Genomic DNA, 25,369 nt, shown 5'->3' on the forward strand with positions numbered 1-25,369 from the left:
GTAGCCCTAGCTGCTGCCTGCTCTGCTCTCCCTACTACCTCTGCATCCTGCCATCTCTGTCCTGGAGCCTCTACCCCCCATGTCCTCCCGCCACGCAGCCTCTCCTTCCCTGCCTACCCCTCTCCCTTCCCACCTTACCCTTGTTCCCTGCCAGCAAGCTCCATCCACATTGTAGCCTGGGGCACTGAGCATGGTCCCGGTCTGACCCTGTAGCAGCAGTGTGTAGTCCACACAGCTGCTGCAGGGGCTAGGTTGGGGCTGAGGCCTTGTTCCTTGCCCCAGGCTAGAACAAGGACACAGGAAGGATGGAAAGGAGGAGCAGAAGCTGGGGGACAAACGGGAGCAGAGGCTAGGGGAAAAGGAAGAAGGCAGAAGCAAAGAGAGGCTGGGAGAGGGGCAGGAAGGAGGGCAGAGCCTAGGGGGGCACTGGAGGAAGGGCAGGAGGGGGAATAGAGGCTGCAGAGGGAGTGGGAAGAGGGCAGCAGAGTCTGGGCTAGGGAGATAGAGTGAATCAGAGATTGAGGGAGGGAAAGGAAGGTGCAAAGGCTGGGGGGAGGGGCAAGAGGGGAGAGCAGAGGCAGAGGGAGAAGGGAAGCCTGAGGCTGCACAGGGGGCATGCATGGGGCAGAGGTGTGAGGGGGCCAGGCACAAGCAAGGGTTCGGGGCGGGGGAATTAAAGACTGACCTGGGACATCAAGTAAGGGTCTTAGGAAAGAAGAAAAGCTGCAGAGCAGCAAAGAGAAGATATTCCTTTGCTACCTTTGCCTAGTCAGTTCAATACATATTCTAAAACTATTTTTATAGTGTTAGGGAGTCTGTAGGGGAGCAACTGCCGTTGATCAGGCAGATGTTTTTGGTATTGCTGTATGAATGTAAATTGTTGAAGGGGAATAGAAATCTGAGGTGTGTTATATGGGTGGCAACAGCAGAAGAAAATAAAGGAAGGATGCTACTCGTGGAAAATGAAGGAAGGATGCCAAGGTTTGGGTAATAGGATCAGCTAATTGGCAGTTGGGGCACTTATGGGTGATTACAGCCTCTTCTTTTCTCCCCTTTTGCTTTTGGTTAATCTGGCCCTTGACAACACCATGCTCAGCTCCAGTGGTGCACTGCTTCAAGCTACATCTTTTCTCTTGAACCAGAGGCTGTGTTAAAGAAGATGGGCACATCAATAAAAGGCAACAGAGTAAACTTCACCTTCCTTCCCCTGCTCAGGCTTCTACTGCAAGGTTTCACTGCTGACAGCCTTTATGTGTGACCTAGTGAGCTGCCTCCTGCAACCCCTTTTGGGTCCTGTGACACTGAGGAAATTGTGGGTCTCTTGTATCACTTCTTTTGCATTTTTCATGGCTACTTATGCTTCATATTTTTAATTTAAAATTCATTTAATGGGAAAGGGAAAATCATTTAAAAGAAATCTTTCCTTTCATAACAAAAGAAACAAAATTTAAGCACTTCGTCTGAAGTTCTCTGCAGATGTACTATTTTGGGAGAGGGAAATGACACAAGGTACACACTGAGTTAGAGCATATTTTAAAAATGTCTTTACTATTGTTTTCACAGTATGACTTAAATATGTATTTTTCCATGTTTGAATCATTCCTAATAATCTTACTTGTCATGACCAGGATTCAATGTTTATTAAATAACTTTCCAAAAGATCATTTAATACTTAGAGAGTCACATTCTTGGTCAAATGATTGAGATCTCTGAATTTCAGGCTTGGCATACATATAATTTAGTGTAATTAGGAGATGATCTAAAGAAGAAAACTGGGGTGGGGGTGAATGATTTTTGCCTTTCCTGAAGAAACTTCTCTATGCATTTGTGTAATGTGAAAGGTTTTTCTTGAAAAGGTTAAAAAAGTTCTAATCAACTTCTGTACATTATGTAGAACTTCATTTTCTAAACTCTGCAAAAGAAAGTTTCATATTTAATGGGAAATCATGAATTATTCCATTTATTATCTACTTCCTCCTTTCAAAGACATGATCTGGATAAAAGGCGGGGTGAATAATTTCAAAAAATACAATACATTTTTAATGGGAAGGTGCAAACTACAGATTCTCATGACTATTAGCGAGTGTAGAGGAAACAGAATTTTACTTGCAAAAACTCATCAAACTCTTGCAAAGATAAAATACATGACATACTTTAATAAAAAAGAACACAGTGAGCTGAAGTTTTTCTTTTTTATTTAACTTGTTGTTTTTGCTAAGTTTGGTCTTATAGCTTTCTAGTGCTTTCATTTCTCAATAGTTCAACAATATTTGGTATTGAAGATAACACACAAGCTATACACAACTGACTTCTATTTTTGAAACAGTATGCAAAGGTAAAGCATAGATATACTACATTCAAAAAGAGCATGAAATGCAAAAAGACAATTTAATTTGCCTTGATGCATTTGGGACCGTCTAATAATTCTCAGTGAATCTTTTTGATTTGTATAAAATCCTGTCAGTTTTTGCTTTCTATTAATCTCTGTCTCATCTATTTGTCCTTAGACTATGAATAGGGGACTGTGCCTACTTGAGAGATACTATTATAAACAGATAGGGGATATGGATTTAATTGTAACAATGTGATGATACTTAACATTTACACAGTACTTCATATTAATCCATAGATGTGGTCTGATGAGGTATGTTAGGCCACTGATTATCACTATCTCTATCTCAAATGTAATTTCACGCATAGTAAGAGAAAGCTACAGAGAGGTTAAATTACTTTTCTAAAACCGCACAACATGAGTTAAAACTGGGATTGCATTGTGGAAATTGCTGGCTCAGAGCCTTGCATTTAGTTCACTTGATCAAGTATTAATTAAAAGAAAAGAATTAAAAAACACTGCATGTTAATAAGCGACAGTCTGTGGAAAAAAATGTAGAAACTCCACCATTGTTTGGAATTACTTCAGGTTAATGGGTATTAAATTTTAGAAAGAATGTGAGCTATAGAGAATTCCTACTTGCTATTTAAAAAAAAATGGTGAAGAATAATACTTTTTTCTCACAGTGCCTGAAATATTAGGTAAGGATGTGTGTTGTAGTTCACAAAGAATATTTTAGTATGATCATATAATAATTATTTTTAATATTATTGTTTTACAGCATTTATATTTAAAATATAACATACCAGAATGCATTTCTAAATATATATTTGTATTGCCTATATTAGTGATGATTCATAATTATTACAGTAGTGAAAACAAGTCTTCTGCTTCATGCTTTTCCATTTGATGACTGATTCATTCTTCTATTTCTGCAATATTAAAGTGGCAGACTGCCTTTAAACAAAAGGCAGATATATATATGCTCATTACTGAATCTTCACTGAAAAATTACTAATCCATATTGGATTGTACAATTCAGCTAAAAAAGCTTGCCTACAAACAGTATAGAAGACAACAGATAACTGATTCTATATTACGACACTGAAAATTATTGTCCCCGAATGCTTATATACTTATTATTTGGTATATTTCAGTTTTGCCTTTCCTGCTTAATAAGTTTGAATAAATTGCTCCAACAAAAATTTTTTTTTTTTACATCAAGAAATTTACACTGTTATTGGAGTTAATTCCAAATAAATGTCATGATCTTTAGTTACATGCACAGTTTCATAAACATATTTTTTCAATTTTCCATTCTCTCTCTCTCTCCTTGCTTGTTGAGTAGTGTCTTCATTTTAAAGCATCTGGGGGTTTGGGTTTCAAGAATCCATACTTCTTCCATTAGGATACTTCAGCTTTATATATTTTAATAATTGGAAGAAAACCCCCCTTATGATAACATCTAATTCTCAGCCTTGTTGACCAAAAGTATCTGCTTTGGAAGTTAAGCATACCTTGTTAATTAATGGCATTTACTGTGTTTTCAAATCTGCTGTTTAATGAATATTAGTATATTATACAATTTAAAGTATAACTTTCCAGTGACTATTTCATTTAAGACAGTATTTAAGCAGACAGTTTTTAAACAAGGATAAAGGCAGCAGTGCCTTTCAGCTATAGAGTTCAGAACTAGTTCAAGCATCAAGCCAATATGTGGAGGGTACACCGGCTCTTTAAATTTTCAGTCCAGTTAAGATATGTTTTGCTTTACATATGTGAGTAACCTGGCTGAAGTCAGTGGACTACTCAACTGTTTAAAGCTAGAAACTCACCTAGGGTTGGAGCTGAAATGAGTGGTCAATCATGATGTAACCCAAGAGGGTATATGTACGCGCATGGTATTTTACCAGTCCGACCTTACTTTAAGCAACGTAAGCTCAGGTAGTTGTTCAGTTAGTGAAATATTTCAGTTGTATATATAGACATATGGCTAAGCAGTCAAACTAAATTACTGCAATAATTCTACTGTTTCAGTGTTTATGATTAAATGCTTATATCAAATATAAGTGGTTTTCATCTTCAAAAATGCACTGCAAAAAAGTGTAACCTTTTATTTTTAGGACCAGCTCACCAGTATATGCTACAGAATTCTTTGTTTATAGGGTCTGGCTATAATTAAATAATAGGAATTCCCCTTTTTAAGTGGATTCCCAAAGGATTTAATAGATGCTAGATTTTCAGATTTGATAATTTTCCTAATAACATTCTTATTACTTAATGTAGACATATTTCAAATTTTAGCAGGCCATTTCTGATTTCTCATTTTCCTTATATATGCTATGTATGTGTTTGTATATAGAGTCAAATCTAGACAAACCTCTCAAATTTATCTAAGCAAACATTTAAGATCATTTTTGGATTTTTTTTTTGTAATTCAGGTTATAAAGAGGTACATGGTGTTGAATGTTGTTTGTTCAGTAAATCTCAAGCAAAAATATCTTAATTTTGCTTTTGTGATTTTTTTGGGATCATAACCCACTATATTTATTGTTAAACTTTGACTTGTCAGATAAAGAAAGAAATGTAGGGTAAATCTAAGAATGCTATTTTAATATAACTTTTCAGGGTTATAATAATTAATGCTGAGATAAATTAACATTATACCTATGCCTTTCTGGTGTCCTGTATATTATCATTGCTTACTGCATGGCATCCTATATTTTATGAATTAGAATAACTGCCGTAGACTACATAGAATAATTACCAGCTGACATTTTCTTGCTGTATTTTATTAAAACTAAAGACCTAAAGAAACTAGAGCTGATATTCAAATAGTATCAAGCAAGAATTTTATTTTATGCCCAATGTTCACAGATATAATTTACTGCATGAAATTCAAGTGAGTGAAGAATCAGGCCTAGAAGAAGTAGCTGTACCACACTGTAGTCCTAGTATGGTTATTTTAATACAAATGTAGTTCTTTTGGACTCTTAAGAATGCACCAATAAACAAAAATGGGTTAAAGAAATATGAAGGGGTCTATCTTACACCTTCTATAACAAGGATATGTGAAATTAAAGCAAAAATATTAGGGGTGGTGCTATCCTGAACTGAGGGTAATGCTTAATGTATTAAAAAGGTACAATAGAAAATTAAGGGAAATGTTATGATTTGGAGTATTCACTCCACATTTGCCTTGAGTTTGCAATAGTCTTGTAATTCCCTAACTTCAGTGTAGTTACTTCTGGGGGCTCACTAGTTAAGCAGATAAGTATCAAGCTTTGGATTTAAGCATAGCCTGCTTAATATAGGCATCTCTTGGTTTTGTTTTGTTGGGTTTTTTTAATTATCTAGTGTATTATGTTTATTTAGCATATAAAATAACTTTCTATATAATACAAGAATATTAACATGACTGTAATTGTAATCCTAAATTGTTTAAAATACAGTGTATGCTAATAGTAGTAGTGCCTTTTGAGTGTATAGATCAGTATTTGTATAGCTGCTACCACATGTGGATGACAACAACCTCATAATTTTGTCGTAATTTAACTGCAAAATAAATGACCAATACAAAGTAATCTGCTAATTTACAAAAAATATTGACCTGAAGGCCATAAAATGCCACATTTCAACAGTCATAAAAGCAAGTTAGAAGCAGAATTTCCATTCAAATCCATCTGGTGGACGCCAATGCCCCATGTTTTGCTCATCCTAAGTGAGCAACCCATTAACATCAGCAGCCAGATCTAAGCATATAAGGACAAGTGAACATGTGTTATACATCCTGTCCTTCATCTGTTGGACTTTATATACTGAAAAACAAACTATATATATACTGTAATCCTAATTTTTTTTTACTATACTGTAATCCTAAAATGTTTAAAGTACAGTGTATGCTAATAGCAGTAGTGCCTTTTGAGTGTACAGATCAGTGTTTGTGTAGCTGTTACCATCCGTGTGATAATACATACACACACACACACACACACACACACATACACACACACACGTGTATATATATACCTGCGTGTGTGTGTGTGTATAATAACGTGTGTGTGTATATACAAACATACACACACATATATGTATTATCACACAGATGGTAACAGCTACACAAACACTGATCTGTACACTCAAAAGGCACTACTGCTATTAGCATACACTGTACTTTAAACATTTTAGGATTACAGTTACAATATGGTCTACAGTTACTGTATATATAGTTTGTTTTTCAGCATATAAAGTCCATGTGAATAGAATTTGCTTTTAAGAAATATTATATTATATTATATTAAAAGCAAAATAAAGAGTTCTGTTCATTTGAAAGATGACTTTGAATCCACAGTTATGTTCCAGATTTAATAAAACGTTCTTTAAATTCATGTTTTTAAAAAGGATGTCTGAAAGATTTTATCAGTCTCCTTTTCTCACTTGTGAAGAAAGAAAATCCCATGTTGATCTCAAGATTACGGTTATTGTGATTATATGTAGATTGTATATTATCTGATAAATAAAAATATATGTTAATACTATTCTAAGTCAACATAGTAAAACAGGTTGCCCAAATATAAAATATTCACCAGTTCCTACTGTTCTCTTTACTTAATCAGTATATGAAGTACATTACAATTCAGTTTATGAGGTTGGTTCTCTTTTATGTTCATAGTGCATTTGACCAGCGTTGGCGTTTTTCTTTTGTTTACCAATAATATGTTGTAACAGTAAAAATTACTTGTGACAAGATCTGACTGCAGTTCTACCAGATTTCCAGTAGATGCCCCCAGAGACCATTAAACCTATTAAAAAAATGTTAATAGAATGCAAAGCTAATCTTTTCCACTTTGCATGTGTTAATAGGAAGCCTAGAATTAGGGTGGCCAGAATATAGACAGTTATATGTACAGTTTACTAATATCATTTTACTGTGCAGTAAGATTCTCACTAAAGTCAGCATAAGATCATGTATTAAAATAACAGAATCATCAAGCAGAAGTTCAAAAGTGTCCCCCCCACCCCCCAGTTAAATTCTGAACAATAAATGTTATATCAAATTGTATTAGGAATTAAATAATGCTCACTAATTTAGAACATGTTTAGTTCAGTTTCATCCTATGCCATCCATAACATAAGGAAATACCTTTTTGGTAATAATTTTGATGAGGACTTTGAGTTAACTTCAAATGTTGAGTTCCTTTCAAAATGTAATCAGATGTTTACTTTCCTGGCCTTCACTTCTTCCACATTAAAAAATGAAACACTTTCCTCTAATGCTGGGAAAAAGAATCCTGGCATTTTCAACAGGAATCATGCTGATAATTGAAGCAATTTCAATAGTAAGTGTCAAATTATCTCTTACTAATGTAATTTATCCCCATAATATGAATATAAAGCCATTGTAATGCATGCATGATAAGTCACTTGTGGCATATAAATATATTCCAGTAATTTAAAGGAGCAAAAGTATTGTACTACTCCTTTTAGTGTTCTCTATCTTAAGTGTAACTTAATCTTTACCTACTCCTTTCTGAAGAGCTCCTTCATGCCTGTAAAGAGCTTTCTTAGTCTAATTGGGATCTGCAGCCTAGAAACTCCCTCCTGAAGTTGGGCACCTACATCTGCTTTCTTTCAAAGAGCTACCATTGTTCTTTTTATTATATTGTAATTCAAATATGTTATGGTAGACAGGCTTGCTGCTGATACAGTTATACAATTATCTTCCCCTGAGAAGAACTGTGTTAACTACAAGTTGGTCACTCCTGCCTTAAGCTAATAGAGTAGTTTCCTTAGTTAATTGACATAGTCATTTCGTAGAAGTTAGTGACACAAATTGTAGTTATAACACTGATTTCTTTCTGCATGTAAATTTATTATTTTGTAAATGATACAGTACATTTGGAAAAATACGCTTTGACCAGGAGTAAAATATATTTATCCGAAGAGATTAGCACAAGTGGCTGGTGCAATTTTATGCTTCTCTATAAATACTGATATTGTATTCAAATGTGTCCTCTGAAACCTAAAAAATGAGCTGAATAATGCTTTAATTAGTCACTGATACACTTTGTGTATTATTTGCTAGCTATTTCTTTTAGCTATACTTGTAAATAATTGTCAGTATTCATCTCACATACATGCATGCCATGCATATCATGTACACGTATTAAGCTTTCACTGAATTCAGTTATATTAATTTAGGTTTGTCTTATTCCTATTGAAATTAGTGAGATTTTTTTAATTTACTCTTAAGCCCCTGTCTGAGTGAGATAGTAGCTGAAAACAAACAAAATGACTTCCATAAATACAACAAAAAGCATGTTTTCTCTCAGGAGCATGATATTTTTCAGGAATTTGGAGTTGTAGATTGTGAATCATTTGCCTACTATATGATCCAGTTTGGGAAAATTACAGCACAGTCTGGTAAATTTGAAATTGCTGTGGTGGTTTCAATTTTTAAAACTATTCCTCATTTCTTTTCCCACAAAAATGTTACCTGTTTGCAAGAGCAGAATGGTTACGTTCTCTCCTGTACATGGATGCATGTACCTGCCTGTATGTATACTTAGCACTAAAAATACTGAATATGTTTAAAATAACTCCAGTATTGTTTACAGCCAAATAACTTTTTATAGTATCTTGAATTGTATCATTTTGTGTTCATTTCTGCCATCAAAACAGAAATGAATCTGATGCATTTGCATCAGTGAAAAAATAGTTATCTTGATTAAGGGTTTAAAACAGCACAGATCATTACCACTTAAAACTTATATTAAAATTCAGCCATTCCACTGACACCTAGTTAAAAGGGGTTTATATAATTTTTATTCATATAGAACTGGAAAAGAACTGCAGTATACTTTCCCAGGCTAGATTTATTATTCTGTGTATTAAACTGTTTAGCATGGCAGTCATCCAGATTTGCTAAATGTAGTACAGTAAATAGTCTCTGTTCTCTGTATTCTGTCATTCTTTTTTAAGGTCTGATAATTTAGTAGTAAATAAATGTTAGAAAAAAATATGAACCTGTTTGGAAGCCTAAATGACACAATACAAAATAAAATTAAGACATTTAGATATATCATTTCAGTAATTTTTTTTCTCATACTCGGCACCCTGTGCTACAAACCTTTGGCTCTAGAACAAGTCCTTAGTGATGCAAGCAGTGCCATGGGGCTTATGGGTTTTCAGAATGAGAGTTTAGGATTGTTTCATGCCAGCTGAAAGAAATAGTTGGATTACTTCCATAAATAAGGCCTCCAAAAGTGTATTACCTTTTGAAAATATTTAATTAAGCATTTCTTTTGAATATGTATATCTTACCCATGTTTATCAGTTGAATAACTTTGATATAAATTCATCATTGTATCTCTGTGGACATGTCATTTGCTTTTAAAATCAGGGTGAAATTATCAAACTTCTGTTGCAGTAAACTAGTCCCAGCTGAAGTCAGATATGAATAGAGGCAAAGTAATATGTAATTATTGTGTGTCTGACACAGTATTTGTTAGACATTTTAAACCAAACTACCTTAACCTCCAGCAAAACTATTTACCATATACATTGTTTTGTCATGCAGAATGTGCTTCTTTTTCCCCTGCACAGTGCTTTTAAGTAAACTGTCTGTTGTGTTTCAATGAATGAATGCCAGCATCCTGGCTTTTTCCCTATCTTGATTAACTCAATTGACCTTCCTGCCTGATCTCAGTTGACGAACACTAATATAATTATAACACTGTTCCAATAAAGAGGAAGCAGTCCCCGTGTAGCTTCATTTGCTTGTCTGCTATAGAAACTAGTTGAAAAATGTTCTGTAAAATTAAGTGCTAAAAATAATATATCAGCCCCCCCTCCCCACCCTACCCCTTTTTTTTTTGTTGGTTTCAGAAGTGTCTTCTTGAAAACCATTGTAGTATCTCTACTTACTTGGGAGGGTGAAGAACACAATACAGATTTAAAGGATTAAAATCAGGCTTTCTTATTCCCAGTTACAGGAATTCATACAAGAAAAACATCTGCATAGACATGCTGCGACAGGGTTATCACAAGTCCTTCTCGGAGCTCTTCACTCTGATACAGAAGTGGAATGCCTTGAGGGAGGCTGCAGGGCCTGGGTCAGCCATATGGCAGCAAAAGTCCCTGGAGGAGCAGCCTGATAAGCTGGATCAGCTTCACCACTTCCTGACCAGGGCTGAGGCAGCCCAACGAGCAGGTAAATGGGGGAATTGTGGGTAGCATAGCAGCAGGAGCTGCAGCACTGAGTGCCTGAGGGAAGATTTCAAATTGTTTCATGTATGAATTTGAAACATTACTGCTTCTTAGCACATTTCAGCCTTAGTCAACTAAGCTGTATTTATAGAATAAATGATAGGGATTGCAGTGCTACAGATATAGTGAGAGGTTCTGTGAAATAGAATGGGAAAGAAAATCTAAAGCGTGTCATGATGTAACTAGAAACCTTGTGATATATTTCTAGTCTTGAGAACATCTCAATTATAATCTCATTCATAATTTCCTTATTTCATTTTTTCCCCCCTAAAAAGTTGTGTTCGTACTTTCTAAAATATTGTTTCGTGCAATTGCCTTGCTATAATACTGATTTCATAACGTGGGTTCTGCTAAATATGATTGAATTTAGAAGTTTACATTAAAATTGGTTGGTGAACATGTCAGGTAAAACATGATACATAGATATAATATGTCACTTGTGAAGACATAACTCTGAATTACTGTATGATATTTTCTCTACTTCCTAAAATGAATTTACTAAGGTATTCTATTTATTATGCCCTTTTACCATAAACAGTAAATCATGAAATAAATTGTTGTTGTTAGGGTAGAAAACCTAAGGCAAGTTCCTAAGGTTTTGAACTGCAACTTGTTTCAGATTTAGATATAATAAACTTTTTATTTTAAGCAAGAAGCAGTCAAAAATGTTTATAAATATCATTGTTCTCCTGTAATTCAAATGTTTTTTCTTTTTAAGTTGAAAATTATTGACCACTATATTTATATTGAATTAATTGTAATTCTAGCTGAGAAACCCTGCTCCAGACCAAGAAAAGAAAGAGTTAATGAACTGTCCTGCCACGGAACTAAATCCTGGAGGAATGACCCTCTTGTTTGTAGGAATAAAAGAAATAGCTTTTGTACCTGGCCTGTACCTATGACTGAGGGCTTCACCATATTATCTGAAGGTGTACTTCAAGTTTTGCTTCTTATTCAGTTTCCATGCGCACCAAGCAGACCTTTTAGGTGGTGTTTTTAGCTTGAGTTAACTGACGTTGGGCATGGGATGAAACTCAAGTGTTGCAGACACTGAAACTAGTTAGCTACAGATAATTCAGTCATTTTGCTAATACAATTACTCTGTGCTGGTACATCTGAAGACAGGACGCCATCACAAAGATTTAGAAGAAGGTACTAACTTATTTTTTCTCTTAGCAATGTAAAGAATTTTTTTTGGTCAAATAAGTTAGAGTTTGCTGACATCACAAAAATGTCTTCAGTAATATGCATGAAGAAAGAATAGGTATATGGCACATTGATACTTGGGAGATCATTTCTCTTTTTCATAGCTCAGACCTGAAGAATTATGAAGCTTTTAGTTTTGAAAATAGTTTGAGATCTTACAGTAATAAGCTTTCCTATGAGATTTCAGGCCTGTGCCTTAAGCTGTGATAGAAATATTGCAATAACCAAGTTGCTTACAGTATTTTGGATGAAATCAGATTGTGCACCAAAAGCAAAAGCTCTGCTGATGTCAATCTCCAGAATGTAAGACTTGACTCTTTCCTAATAGGATATGGTCACAACAGTATTAGGTACTTCCTAATGAGATCCAAAATACCCTGAGAGGGAGCTGCCTATGCAGCCACATATAGCTAGCTGATTGGAAAAACCAAGGACAGGGTTGTATATTAAATCCTATCCTTTTCTGAGGCAGCTCCTTCATGCCTATAAAGAGGTGTCTCAGCCTAGTTGCGATCTGCAGCCCAGAAACTCCTCCTGAAGGTGGGCACCTACATCTAATTTCTTTCAAAGAGCTGATGACTCTTTACAGGGCTTTTCTTTTTAAATAGGACTAGAGGAGGAGTAGGTGTTGGTTCCCTAGGCTTCCCTAATACTTGGGTAGTTAGACCACTTGCCCAGAAAGTAGAAGACTATATTTAATTCTCTCCCTTCTGATGATTCAGATCTGTTTCCCAACTACCTGTTAAAGTGAAGCCAGTGTGTAGAAAAGAATTCAAGATTTACTGGGCCAGAAACAGATAGTAAAAAGGGGCATGGCTGTAGCTAGTGGTTACCAGAACCCAGGGCTTTCTTCACTAGTGTTCCTGTAGTTTATAGTAACAGTCCTTAGAGCAATGACAGGAATGGAAGATTCTTTCTACTTGGATAGCAGCTCTAAACCCTAAACTATTTTATGATAGGAACACCACACACTGCTTCATCCTTATTCTTTCTCACCTGCATTTTAAAAAGCAGTGGGCACTGCAACTGTATTTTGTGAAAAGCCCACTCTTTTAATTGTGTGTGATATACAGTGAGAATAGCTACTGGACTGAGTCCTTCAAACAGATGAAGTGGAGAGACATCTAGTTAGTAAGTGGGCTTAGGTATGAGCTAGATGCTGAGTTGGTCAGCCTATCAAAACAGAAGTACTTTTGGACATATAGGGCATGTCTACACATCATCGTACAGTGACGTTGATATGGTGCTGTGCTTTCATACTTCTTTTTGGAAGTATTAAAGCATAGTGCAGTACAGGTGGTTATTGCACCGTGCATGTGGTGCATGGTTAGATTTCACTGCTACAGTGGCATACCTGACAATCACATGTAGACACATGTGATTGCTATATCACCGTAGCGCACCACGTAGTGATGCAGCACATTGTTATGTCACCATAGGGTGATGTATAGATGCACCCATATAGAGGCAAAACTGTGGACATCTAGGGACCTGTAAGTCAAACACTGAGGGGCCTCTAGCATTTAGCTGCTTCAGGAATTAGGAAGCAGCTAAGTGTGAATTTTCAGAATTGCAATTTTGGATTGATTAATTAATTCATTTATTTAATGTTTATGTGCAGGAGAAATATGAACTGGGAGCTTTATACTCAGACAGTGGGAGACTAAGATCATCTAGGAATGGAGAGGGCATCCAACCAGTGGGAAACAAGGCTGGTAGGACATGTCTTTGGGTGGGATGTAACTGGACACAATTGTATTTCAGCCTGGCAACTAAGTTTAGTCCTTGAGTTATCAGGTGTAAGGTAAATTCTTCAAATACTACCAATATCTATTCATTGTAGTTTGAGAGTGAGAGGCATTTTATGAGAAGCTGTAGGTATATTCTGAAGGTGTGAACAGATGGATAAATTATATCATGTTAAAAGGGAAGGAGAGGGCAAGTGGAATTTACCATGTATCAACAGATCCATGAAAACTGTTTGGTGTGACCACCCAGTAAGTGAAAGCTGTATCAGGGCAAGTTAGCTTTGAATGGAACAGAGCTATGTTACTGCTGTTTTAGCTCCTATTTACCATAGAATACATGGACAAACACAAAAAGGTCCTTGCAGAACAGCTGATATGCTGATATGCAGTAAGTCCCCTTCTTCCTTAACTCAGGATAATTTCCTCATTTGTCCATACCCTGAGCATATGTATGGGATTACTGAGAATCTTATTCAGAGGAATGTCTCATTTTTGGGTGTGCAACAGGTGCCAAACCACTCAGCCATTTCCCAAAATATAACATTTTGCCTGGTGCAGAAGCATTAAATATTACCTTTGAATCTGTATGGATCTGATTGCACACATTCCTTACGTGTGCAAGATCTTTTGCCTAGCAGTGTCTGCTGAGCAGTAGGGGTGTGCGAAGCAGGCCCTATTTGTTTTGGATTTGGCCCGAATCAGAGATAGAGATTTAATTAATTGATTCAGATCGCTGTCCCTGATTCGATTTGGCTGAATCTGAATCTGAAGATTCAAAGCTGGTTCGGAGAATCAGCGATTCAGACATAGACACAGTTTTAAATGTTTTTTCTACATACCTTGAGGTAGCAGGCGCAGCTCGTGAACACTGCAATGCTGGGGGTCATGGAGCATCCCACAGAAGTGCAGGGGGGGCCCTCTACATGCTTGGCAGAAAACCTAGAAGTGGACTGGAAGTACTTCTGGGTCTGCCGGGGGAGCATGCTGGGCAGCTCCTCTGTGCCCCCTCGGTTCAGCGATTGGCTGCAGGGGGGCCCCAGGTGCCTCCCTAGATCCAGGAGGCACCAGTCACCGAGCCAGGGAGGGCACAGGGGTGCCCCCAGCATGCTCCCCGGTGGACCCGGAAGTGGATCTGAAATGCTTCTGGTCCACTTCTGGGTCTGCTGCCAATCGCACTGGGAAGCCCCCCGTGCTTCTGTGGGACACTCCATACACCCCAGCATCACAGCATTCACAAGCCCCTGCTACCTAGAGGTATGTAGAAAAAACATTTAAAGCTGCCTCAGAATCCAACTAGATCTAGATCTAGGTTACAGAGGTGGGAGGATGAGAATAGAATGGAATTCAGCGCAAACAAGTGCAAGGTACTGCATCTAGGGAGAAGGAACCTACAACATAGCTATAGGCTGGGGGACACCCTTCTCATCAACACAGTGGCTGAAAAGAATCTTGGAGTCATTGCTGACTCCAGGATGGACGTAAGCTGCCAATGTGAGGACACTGTCAGTAAGGCTAACTGCACCTTGTTGTGCATCTACAGATGCATCACAAGCAGGTCCAGGGAGGTGATCCTTCCCCTGTATGTGGCACTGGTCAGGCCGCAGTTGGAGTACTGCATCCAGTTCCGGGCGCTGCACTTCAAGAGAGATGTGGCTAACCTTGAGAGGGTCCAGAGGAGGGCCACTCGCATGGTCAGGAGGCAGCAGGCCAGGCCCTACAAAGATAGACTAAAGGGTCTGAATCTATTCAGCCTCCACAAGAGAAGACAGAGGGGATCTGGTGACCATCTATAAACTCACCAGGGGGGACCAGCAGAAAATAAGTGAGGCTCTGTTCCCCCAGGCACCACCTGGGATAACAAGGAATAACAGCCACAAATTGATTGCGAGTAGGTTCAGGCTTGATATCAGGAGGCATTACTTTACAGTTAGGACTGCCAGGCTCTGGAATGGGCTCCCAAGGGAGGTTGGAACGGGCTCCCCTACCTTGGGGGTCTTCAAGAGGAGGTTGGATAGATATCTGGCTTGGGTATTATGATCCCAGCACTCATTCCTGCCCACGGCAGGGGGGTCAGACTTGATAATCTGTTCAGGTCCCTTCCAACGCTAGAAACTATGAAACTATGTCCGAATCTCTGAATCTTTCTGAATTTCTCCAAATTGATTCAGAGGGTTCCAATTCGATTCGGAGAGATTAAAGGGTCCGCTGATTCGATTCGGAGATTCAGCCACCAGATCAGGCCGAATCTCCACCAAATCGAATCAGGGACCAAAGCTTTGCGCAGCCCTACTGAGCAGCACTTGTGTCGTCTTTATCCTTGTGCTACTGTACTCAAGGACAGATTGACTTGGTCTCTCTCTTTTGCTGTTTGGGTCAATGAGAGGGAAGTGGATAATGTCTTCCTGCTTACTCCATTGACTGAATTTGTAGATATTATGTTAGTGAGTTTAGTTTTGTGACAAAATTCTCCCCTCTTGGCCATCCCAACTTTGCTTAAAATTGCTTGCCTTTTGACTACTACTGTACGCCAGAGTGCCTTTTTTTTACCTAATGTTTGAGTGTAAAGTCTCTTGCTTCAAGCTGTGTTTTTGTGTGATGGAATTATTTCTTAAATGGTGGATATTTTGTCTCTCTGGGCAACTTCTCAGAACTTTTGCTTGGTACACCTATCATTTTCTACTTCAGAGATGATCTACTAACGTTTTATCTACTGAAGCAGTCTATGAAGGGAGCATCAGATCCAGAAAAATGTTCCTCCAATCCCCAAAAGTGACTTGATAGAAATTCTACTTCTTGTATCTGGGAGAGATTTGCAACCCTTTCTATAAACTTCTAAACTGGATTGGATGTTACTTGGGAATTTGACACACTGTTCATTTCTTTGGTTCTTTCTAGTCCAGGGAAGAAGATCTGGCACCCTTTGAATAGAGCTCAATCTAGCCTGTCCCTTTACAAAGAGTCATGGACTTTTTGACTTACAAATCATGAATTCAAAAGACTGATAGCACTGGACAGGCTAGGGGGATTGATTGTTTCCTTCCTTCATGAGGTTCTACCTGGAAGTCCATTCCAGCACTGAAGCCTTATATTTACAAAGGCTCATTTTGACACCACTCCCTTAGTCCTGGGCCTATCCATATAAGCTCCTTAACAATGCCAATAGTCCTGTTACTGTCTTCATAAACTGAATGTCCATTATATTGATGCCTTGGGCACAAACCTCTTTGACACCAAAAAAAATCCTTTTAGTATTGATAGTCTCCTATCCTGCCATGGAGAGTCAATTCTAGAAAACCACTCCCAATGACAAAAAACTCCTGAAGATTTCTTCCAGCAGGCATAAAAACTTTGGCATCTCTTCAGTTACGAATTGTCAGTTGATATCCAGCCCTAATCATTAAATATGACTACCTCAGTAGCTTAACTAGGGAAGGGCAAAAGGGGCACCACGTGTTAACTTAGAGGGGGCACCGGTATTGCTCTCTCAGCCCAGGAATCTTTGCCATGGCAGGGAGCTGGGCAGTCTCAACACCAGTGGCCAGTAATGTATCTGTGAGGGAGGATGGTGACCAAGGTGAGTGGAATGTGCCCTCTTCTCCACCCTGCTAGGCCTTGGAGTGGGAGGTACAGCCTTGTGCCCAAAACTTATCAGGAAGGTGGGAGGGGAAGTGAACAGGGCAGCAGGAGTGACCTGGGGAGTCCGCACCAGCTGGGATGCTGCACCAGTATGAAGCGAACCCATCCCTAAGCTACAGCGGCCAAGTTCATGCTGCTACTACCAGGAGCCTATAGTAGCTACCACCCAGGCACAGAGAGCAGAGCAAGGTAAGATTCACTTCCCTCTGCTGCTACTCCTACTCTCCAGAGATCAGCATAATGCTTGCCTCTGGCTTCTCTGCCCTAGATGCTGAAATATCTTGTTATGCCTCTAAATTATCTGACCTGGTAGAGAATACCATCATTCACTGATGGGTTCCAAGAGGCAGCACTACTATCTTCTGGATTGCTTCAGCAGACAACACTTGGCTAATTGTGAGAGTTTGCTGAAGGATTCCATTCTCAATTCTGTATTCCATAGATGACGCTTATTTGTGACAGACTTGTTTGCCATCAGACAGAGCAACGTCCTTTCTTAGTCTCGGAAAGCCATATTAATTAAGATATATTAATTAAGATGCTTTTTTTATCCCTCTGACTAAAGATCTTCTCTGTTCTGTTCCTTCCCAACTCCAATGCCTAAAATCAGAGAGTGAATCAGACACAAATAAGACTTCAGTGATACTTAAAGCCCATCCTTGGGTGAAACAGCATTAGTTCCAGGCCTACTTTATTCATCCACGTAGCTGCTCATTTGAGGACAGCTGGCAGGAATTGTTCCACAGAAATCCTAAGAGACCTTGATACAGAGCAGAAAACCTTTCTTCAGTATTATATACAGATCCCAGTGAAAGAGATTTTTCATTGGTACATCACAATGAGGTATCAATGAAAGTTGGGCAGGGGCCATATTTTCAAAAAATCACAGGAAAATCCTTTTATTTTTTTTCATTTGAAATGCAGTGATAAAATATCTGTTTCACAAAAAATCTTAAAATTTCAGGAAAAAAACATTTCATATAAATATTTTATTTCTATTTGATGTGTATATTAAATGATGGAAATATTAACATGCAATGTGATTTCAATAAAAGAAGAAAATGCTTGTCTTTGCTAAGTTTTTTATTTTCAATTTTTCTATTGAAACAAAATTTTGTTGAAATAGATTAATTTCTATAAAGTTTCATTTTTGATTATGATAGACATTTCCTGACAGAATAATATTCCTATAAAGAATATCCTACTACTTCTAGTTTCAGCCCATTGTAGTTGTACATTTCAAAAGTTCTGGGTTACATCTGTTAGTTCAAACTACCTTATCAAGGCCCATTTAGCTGCCATTTTTGCTTACTATCTTCTTGTTGCAAACTTGTACAGCATTCTCTCATTCCATTTCAAAACTTGTAAAAGTAATTATTCATATCTATCCCCCCAGTCAGAAGCTTCCCTTCCCTGAAGATGTCAGTGTAGTTATGCTAGACTTCATGGACACACACTTCCCCATCCTCTACCCACCCAATTTGAATTCTTATCCAAGTGTTCATCACATCTAACTCAGAAATGTTTACTGTGTTGTAAGAGCTATTCCATAGTTGTATTTCTGACTCCTCCAAACTTCTCTCTGTCCATTCACTTGGTATCTCATTACTTGCTCTCCCATACTACTGGGCCTCATTTAATAAGGAGTCTGAATAAAAAAACGATATCATGTTAGTTTCCTATTCTAATATCAACACAAATAAAAACTATTTATTTCCTGATTCTAGGAACACATTTTAAAAAATCAGAAAGGTCAAAGTTTTAATGAGTGACCCTTGAGGAAAATTATTTTCTTGTCCAATATTTATTTCCTTCTTCAGTGCTAAAAGTTCACTTGAGTAAATCAGATCTTTGCCATTGTCAGAATGATCTCAATGAATTTCTAGATACAAAATATCCTGGATTTTAAAATCTAGATGGAAATAAAGCTTTTAAAGGTCCATTGTTGTTAATTTTGTTTTTTGTGACATCAGCCCATTTGGCCAGTTTCTGTCCAAAGCAATTATACAGAAATGGTTGTCTTTGTGCAATTCTCATTGTTATTCACTGGCAGGATAGTCATTGGAGGGTCACATTAAGGTTCATTCAATCAAAGCTGTGCCAGTAACAATAGTCAGCCTCAGGTCAGTTTCATCTCCTGAGATTTGTAGGGCAGCTACCTGAAGTTATTTGCATAATTTTACGTAGCATTACTGCCTTGATATTTTCTAATAAAAAGATTTTAAAGATAGACTATTTATATCTAGTACTATTTCCTCAATGGGAAATCTTTTTCTTTTCCCTTTTCTTTTTGTCTTTTTTGTAGTACCTGTTCTGTGCATGTATAGTATGTATCACGAAGTATTCTTTAGATTTACTTTGACTTAAGGAACAGACAGAAGTGACAATTTCACCCAATCTGGCCCCTGAAAGTACGGTACAGCTGTGACCAAACAAGTGTACAACTGCAGAGTGCTTTAAAAGATGCCGATTCTGTGAAAATCTGAACCCTTATTGCATACAGGTTATAACCGTTATAACTTGTGTCTGCACCACCTTTCAGCTGGGCATTGTCTTAAAAATGGGAGTGGGGAAAGGGAGTCTGGGTTTTTTTCAGCTGGCACTAGAGGGTGGGGCGGGTGTACTGGATCCCCCTTGAGGTGGAGGGGTCTCCAATCCACTCATCTGACTCTCCAGCACCAGCTGGGGAACCCCCAGAACAAGATCCCTCTGCTCCTTTTACCCCCTTGCATTCTGAAAACAGTGCCAGGGCTGGGAGGGGAGAGGGTCATTGCTAGGAGAAACGGGCTGCAGGCTCACAGGCAGTAGCTGCGTTCCTCAACCCCCAGGACCAAGCAGTGAACTTCTGTTGGGTCAGGGGAATCATTGTAATTCCTGGTGCTTCCTGCAAAGTGTTATGAATTACAACAGGGAGCTGTTCTTCTGTCTCTACCTTCAGTTTAAGGTGTATTGTTTATAAAAAAAAAAAACTATTAATGATTAGTTATATCAAGTATATATAATTGCTTCTTCATGGTGACTTTGCATCCCACTTTTGGAAAAATCTTCAAAGGTAGTGTTCATTGCCATATGCAAGTGCCTTCTATTAGATTTTGTATAAGTGACCTTACATGCCTAAGTGTGATCCAGTTCCAATTGCCTGAGTCTCTGAAGAACTGTTAATACAAAAGGACTTCCTTTTTCTTGTTGTCTTTTTTGTGAATTAATCTCAAGAGTAAGATGATGGAATACTTGAGGGAACTCTATACTTAATATTGTTTGCTCAGAGCATAGGGTTTACACTGGTAGGCTGCATAGGCCTATAAGCCCAACTTTAAGATCTAACATCAAATAAGATGTCTGTTCTTCTGGAGCAGAGATGACCCTAGCACTGTGCAAGGTCTGGGGCAGATCAGCCTGTGTGGCGCCCAAACATGAAGAAGCTGGTGGGGGTGGCTAGCAGCTGGATGCAAAGCCGGCGGTCAGCAGTACAAAATCACCGGCACTAGGCGGGCCCTGCAGAAGGGGCCATGGCCACTCTACCCAGCTCTGCGGGGCCCTCCAAAGTGCGGGGACCAGGGCAGTTGCTCTGATTCGTGCCCCACTCCTGCCCCTACCCTGGGATGGCCCTGTCCTGGAGAGACATGAAATGATGACTTCCATCTTCAAATTCGGGCATATTTAGGTTTCCTAGCAACAAGGAGTCTTTTGTCAGATGCATTAAAGTCTAGAGGTCTAGCCAGGGGTCTTCTATAAATATAAAGCCTCACTAACATCAAGAACACCAGTTCAAATAAATGACCCTCTAGTAAAAAGTGGTGTCAAGCCAAAAATTCAGTTTTTATAAAACATATTTCTGCAACTCGTGGATATCAGGGATTTCTCAGGTATCTAAAACTAAATAGACACCTGCTCACATAGTCAGAAAGTTCTTCCTAATATCTAACTTAAATTTCCTTTGTTACAATTCTTCTAATGCTCTGGAATCTGTACGGACTTACAGCAGTTTTCTGGGCTCATTTCAAAGTGCTGGTTTTGACCTGCAAGGCCTTAAACAGTCTGGGCCCTACATACTTAAGGGACTGATTTCTCCCTTATGTTCCATCACAATTCCTAAATCTAGCTGTGAGTAAACTTCTGCACACCAAGTTTGTGTGGCAAAACACATAGGAAGTTGTTCTCAAGAGCTGCTCCTCTACTATGGACTCCCCTGCCATTGTGGTATATCAGTCATCTTCCAGCATTGTGTAGGATCTTTTTATTTAAGCAGGCCTTCATCACATGGAGTTAATTTGGAAGTTATTATCTGGGCAGTTTTTCCCATTATGTGACAGGGTGGCAGAAACACCCTGTCACGAAAATGCAGGGGGAAACAAAGAAAAGAAACTTATCAGGGTAGAAACTGGACAAAAGGTGAACTGCAGCAAGCCTGGATGGGAAGGACACCAGGCCCCAGCTCATCAGAGGAAATGGCTGATCAAAAGCTGCTGCAGCAAACCCAGCTGCTCCAGTTCAAGCCCAGAGCAGGAAGAGAGACATAGCCAGTGAGAAGAAAGGAGCTGCAATGAAGACCCGGAGAGGGAACAGCTGGAAAGGCAGCTAATCATGTGCTGCCACAGCAAGCACAGCTGGCCCAAGAGGAAAATGTAAAGGGATGCCGAGAGTACAGTTGGCATCAGTCCTGGGAAGAAAAGAAGAGAGAAGACATGGTGAAGAGAGAGAAAGCCAGTGTGAGGAGGAACCAACCCCAGGGCTTGGAGGAGAGTCCTAACATCCGTCTTACCTGGTGAGATCCAGCGACAAGACAGAGGAGAATTCCTCATTGGTATGTTGAGCCTCAGGGGGTAAAGATAACCTCTTTGGGAACCTATGGAGACAGGAATGAGATTACACCCTGGAGAGGGTAAATCCTGCCAACCCTGAAGGTTAAGGGTAGGATTTAAACTAGGAATGGCTGTCTTGGTACCCATACGGGGAGAACGGGGCAAGTGGCTGAGGCAGAGGGATACCCTCAACAGAAAGTACGTAAGACTGGGACTAGAATCTTCAGTCTGATAGATGAAGAACAACATGTCCGGAACATCAGGTGTGGTATGGGCAGGGTATGGGGATGGTAGAGGCCTGCGAAGAGGAGCTGACCTCATGAGCCTATAACAGATCTTTTGTCTCTCAAGAATAGTGTCTAGACACCTCTTTTTCTAATATCAAGATGTGGCAGGTGAGTTTCTAGGGACAGGACACATCCCATTCCAGCAGAAAGAGACAACTTGACTCCAGGCAGCGTGTCACCAACCTCTCACACATTACATATTATTTATTTTAATATTTTATCTGTCTTCTATTTATTATTGTCACCTTCTCTTGTAGAGAGGGAGAAACACAAAACTATTAAGTAGTAGTAGTAGAAATAATAATAATTTAATCCTAGTACTACTTGACATAGAAGATAGTCAGTTGCCACTCTCTTTATAGCAACTAGTTTTTTTGTTGGAAGACTATCAGATCTTTCCCTCAGTCTTTTCTTCTCTGAACCAATAATCTCAGTTCTTCCAGCCTTTCTTCATATGTCATGTTTTTAAGGCAGCTGATAATTTTTCTACCTTTGAACCTTTTTCCAGTTTGTACACCTCTCCCCCTAAAGAGTGGTGTCCCAAACTGGACACAATACACTCTAGGTGAGGCCTTACCAGTGCTGAATAAAATGGAAAAATCACTTTCCATGATCTAAATGTGACATTCCTGGTTAATACATCTCAGTATGCTATTGGCTTTAAAAGAAAAAAAACCAACAAACAGTACTACTCTGTTGACTCAGCTTGCAGTCCATGATAGCCTCCCCAGGTCTTTCACTACAGTATTGTAATTTAGCCAGTTCTTCCATATTTTTAGACTGATCAGGATTCAATTTTTATGAGTAAACACTGATAACCATCTATTTCCCCTCTCCCCCCCAAGCCAATGAAAAAATATTTCCATCATTAATAATAAAAATTTATAGAAAAGGGACTTAAGAAAAGTGAAGTGTATGACAGCAGGAGGAGTAGTCCTACAGAACTGTGTGACTGTAGTTTGGACTGCAACTCCCAGAAACCCCAGGGGATTGGGAACAAAGGAAGAGGAAGTTTCAAAGCAGAGAAAGGAACTACAGGCAAGCAGAGCTGGGACTGATGGCATCTTTGCTGCTTAGCTGGTGGTGGTCCTGTAGTATTTACATTTGTCATTAATAAATTGTCTGTCACCCCCACCCTTAATTTTGCATAATCCTGAACATTTAAATCAATAATAATCAAAATAAACATTAATATTATCCATCCAAATTATTAAAAAATAAAAATCAAATTCTGCCAAGTCTATTTATTCTGTATTTGTGAATTTGGTTATTCCATACTTTGCATTTGTCCTTATTCATAGTTAGTAGGGTCAGAAGGGACCTGAGCAGATCATCAAGTCCGACCCCCTGCCACTGGCAGAAAAGAATGCTGGGGTCAGACAGCCCCGACAAGGTGTCTATCTAGCCTCCTCTTAAAGACCCCCAGGGTAGAAGCGAGGACCACTTCCCTTGGAAGTTGGTTCCAGATCCTAGCTGGCCTGACTGTGAAGTAGTGCCTTCTGATATCCAGCCTGAATCTGCTGTCTGTCAGCTTATGGCCGTTGTTCCTTGTTACTCCCGGTAGTGCTTGGGGGAACAGGGACTCTCCCATTGCCTGCTGGTCTCCCTTGGCCAGTTTATAGATGGCCACCAGATCCCCCCTCAGCCTCCTCTTGTGGAGGCTGAACAGGTTCAGATCCCGTAGCCTATCCTCATAGGACCTGCCCAGCTGCCCCTTGATCATGCGAGTGGCCCTCCTCTGGACCCTCTCGATGTTGTCCACATCCCTTCTGAAGTGCGGCACCCAGAACTGGACACAGTACTCCAACTGGGGCCTAACCAAGGTCACATAGAGGGGGAGGATCACCTCCTCGGACCTGCTCGTGATGCATCTATGGATGTATGACAAGGTGCGGTTAGCTTTTCTGACTGCATCCCCACGTTGGCGGCCCATGTTCATCTTTGAGTCAATAATGACTCCAAGATCCTTTTCTGCCTCTGTGCTGGTGAGAGGGGAGTTCCCTAGCCTGTAGGTGTGCTGCTGGTTCTTCCTCCCCAGGTGCAGTACCTTGTACTTGTCAGTGTTGAAACCCATCCTATTCCCATCCGCCCACCTCTGTAACCTGTCCAGATCTAATTGCAGCTTGTCCCTCCCCTCTAGCATGCCCAGCTCCCCCCACATCTTAGTGACATCTGTGAATTTGAACAAGGTGCTATTCACCCCCTCGTCCAAGTCACTGATGAAGATGTTGAACAGCGCAGGTCCAAGGACTGAGCCCTGTGAAACCCCACTGCCCACATCCTTCTAGGTCAAAAAAGACCCGTCCACCACCACTCTCTGGGTATAGCCCTCCAGCCAATTGGCAACCCATCTGACCATCTAGGGAGCGACACCACAGTCACCTAATTTTTTAATGAGAATGGGGTGAGAGACAGTGTCAAAGGCTTTTCTAAAGTTCAGAAAGACTACATCTACCACAACACCTGTGTCCAAGGATTTAGTGACCTGATCATAGAAGGCTACCAGGTTGGTCTGACAGGACAGTCTGACAGGTTGGTCTGACTACACAGTCCGGTGGGTGGCGAATTGGCTAGAGGGTCGCACCCAGAGAGTCATGGTGGATGGGTCAGTTTCGACCTGGAAGGTTGTGGGCAGTGGGGTCCTGCAGGGCTCGGTCCTTGGACCGATACTCTTTAATGTCTTCATCAGCGACTTGGGCGAGGGAGTGAAATGTACTCTGTCCAAGTTTGCGGATGACACAAAGCTATGGGGAGAAGTGGACACGCTGGAGGGCAGGGAACAGCTGCAAGCAGACCTGGATAGGTTGGACAAGTGGGCAGAAAACAACAGAAGGCAGTTCAACAAGGAGAAATGCAAAGTGCTGCACCTAGGGAGGAAAAATGTCCAGCACACCTACAGCCTAGGGAATGACCTGCTGGGTGGCACGGAAGTGGAAAGGGATCTTGGAGTCCTAGTGGACTCCAAGATGAACTTGAGTCAGCAGTGTGACGAAGCCATCAGAAAAGCCAATGGCACTTTATCGTGCATCAGCAGATGCATGACGAACAGATCCAAAGAGGTGATACTTCCCCTCTATCGGGCACTGGTCA

The 25,369-nt window shown here is 39.6% G+C and overlaps 1 protein-coding gene across 1 annotated transcript in view; it reads left to right on the forward strand.

Moving 5' to 3' along the window:
• TTC29 (tetratricopeptide repeat domain 29) overlaps window positions 1-25,369 on the forward strand; it is a 220,811-nt gene that overhangs the window by 16,444 nt on the left and 178,998 nt on the right. The window contains exon 4 of the mRNA XM_014520005.2: window positions 10,321-10,544. Within this exon, the coding sequence (XP_014375491.1) occupies window positions 10,321-10,544 (224 nt within the window). The remainder of the gene's footprint in view (window positions 1-10,320; window positions 10,545-25,369) is intronic.

The sequence above is a fragment of the Alligator sinensis genome, unplaced genomic scaffold (genome assembly GCF_000455745.1).
Source record: "Alligator sinensis unplaced genomic scaffold, ASM45574v1 scaffold169_2, whole genome shotgun sequence".
NCBI classification, from domain to species: Eukaryota; Metazoa; Chordata; order Crocodylia; family Alligatoridae; genus Alligator; species Alligator sinensis.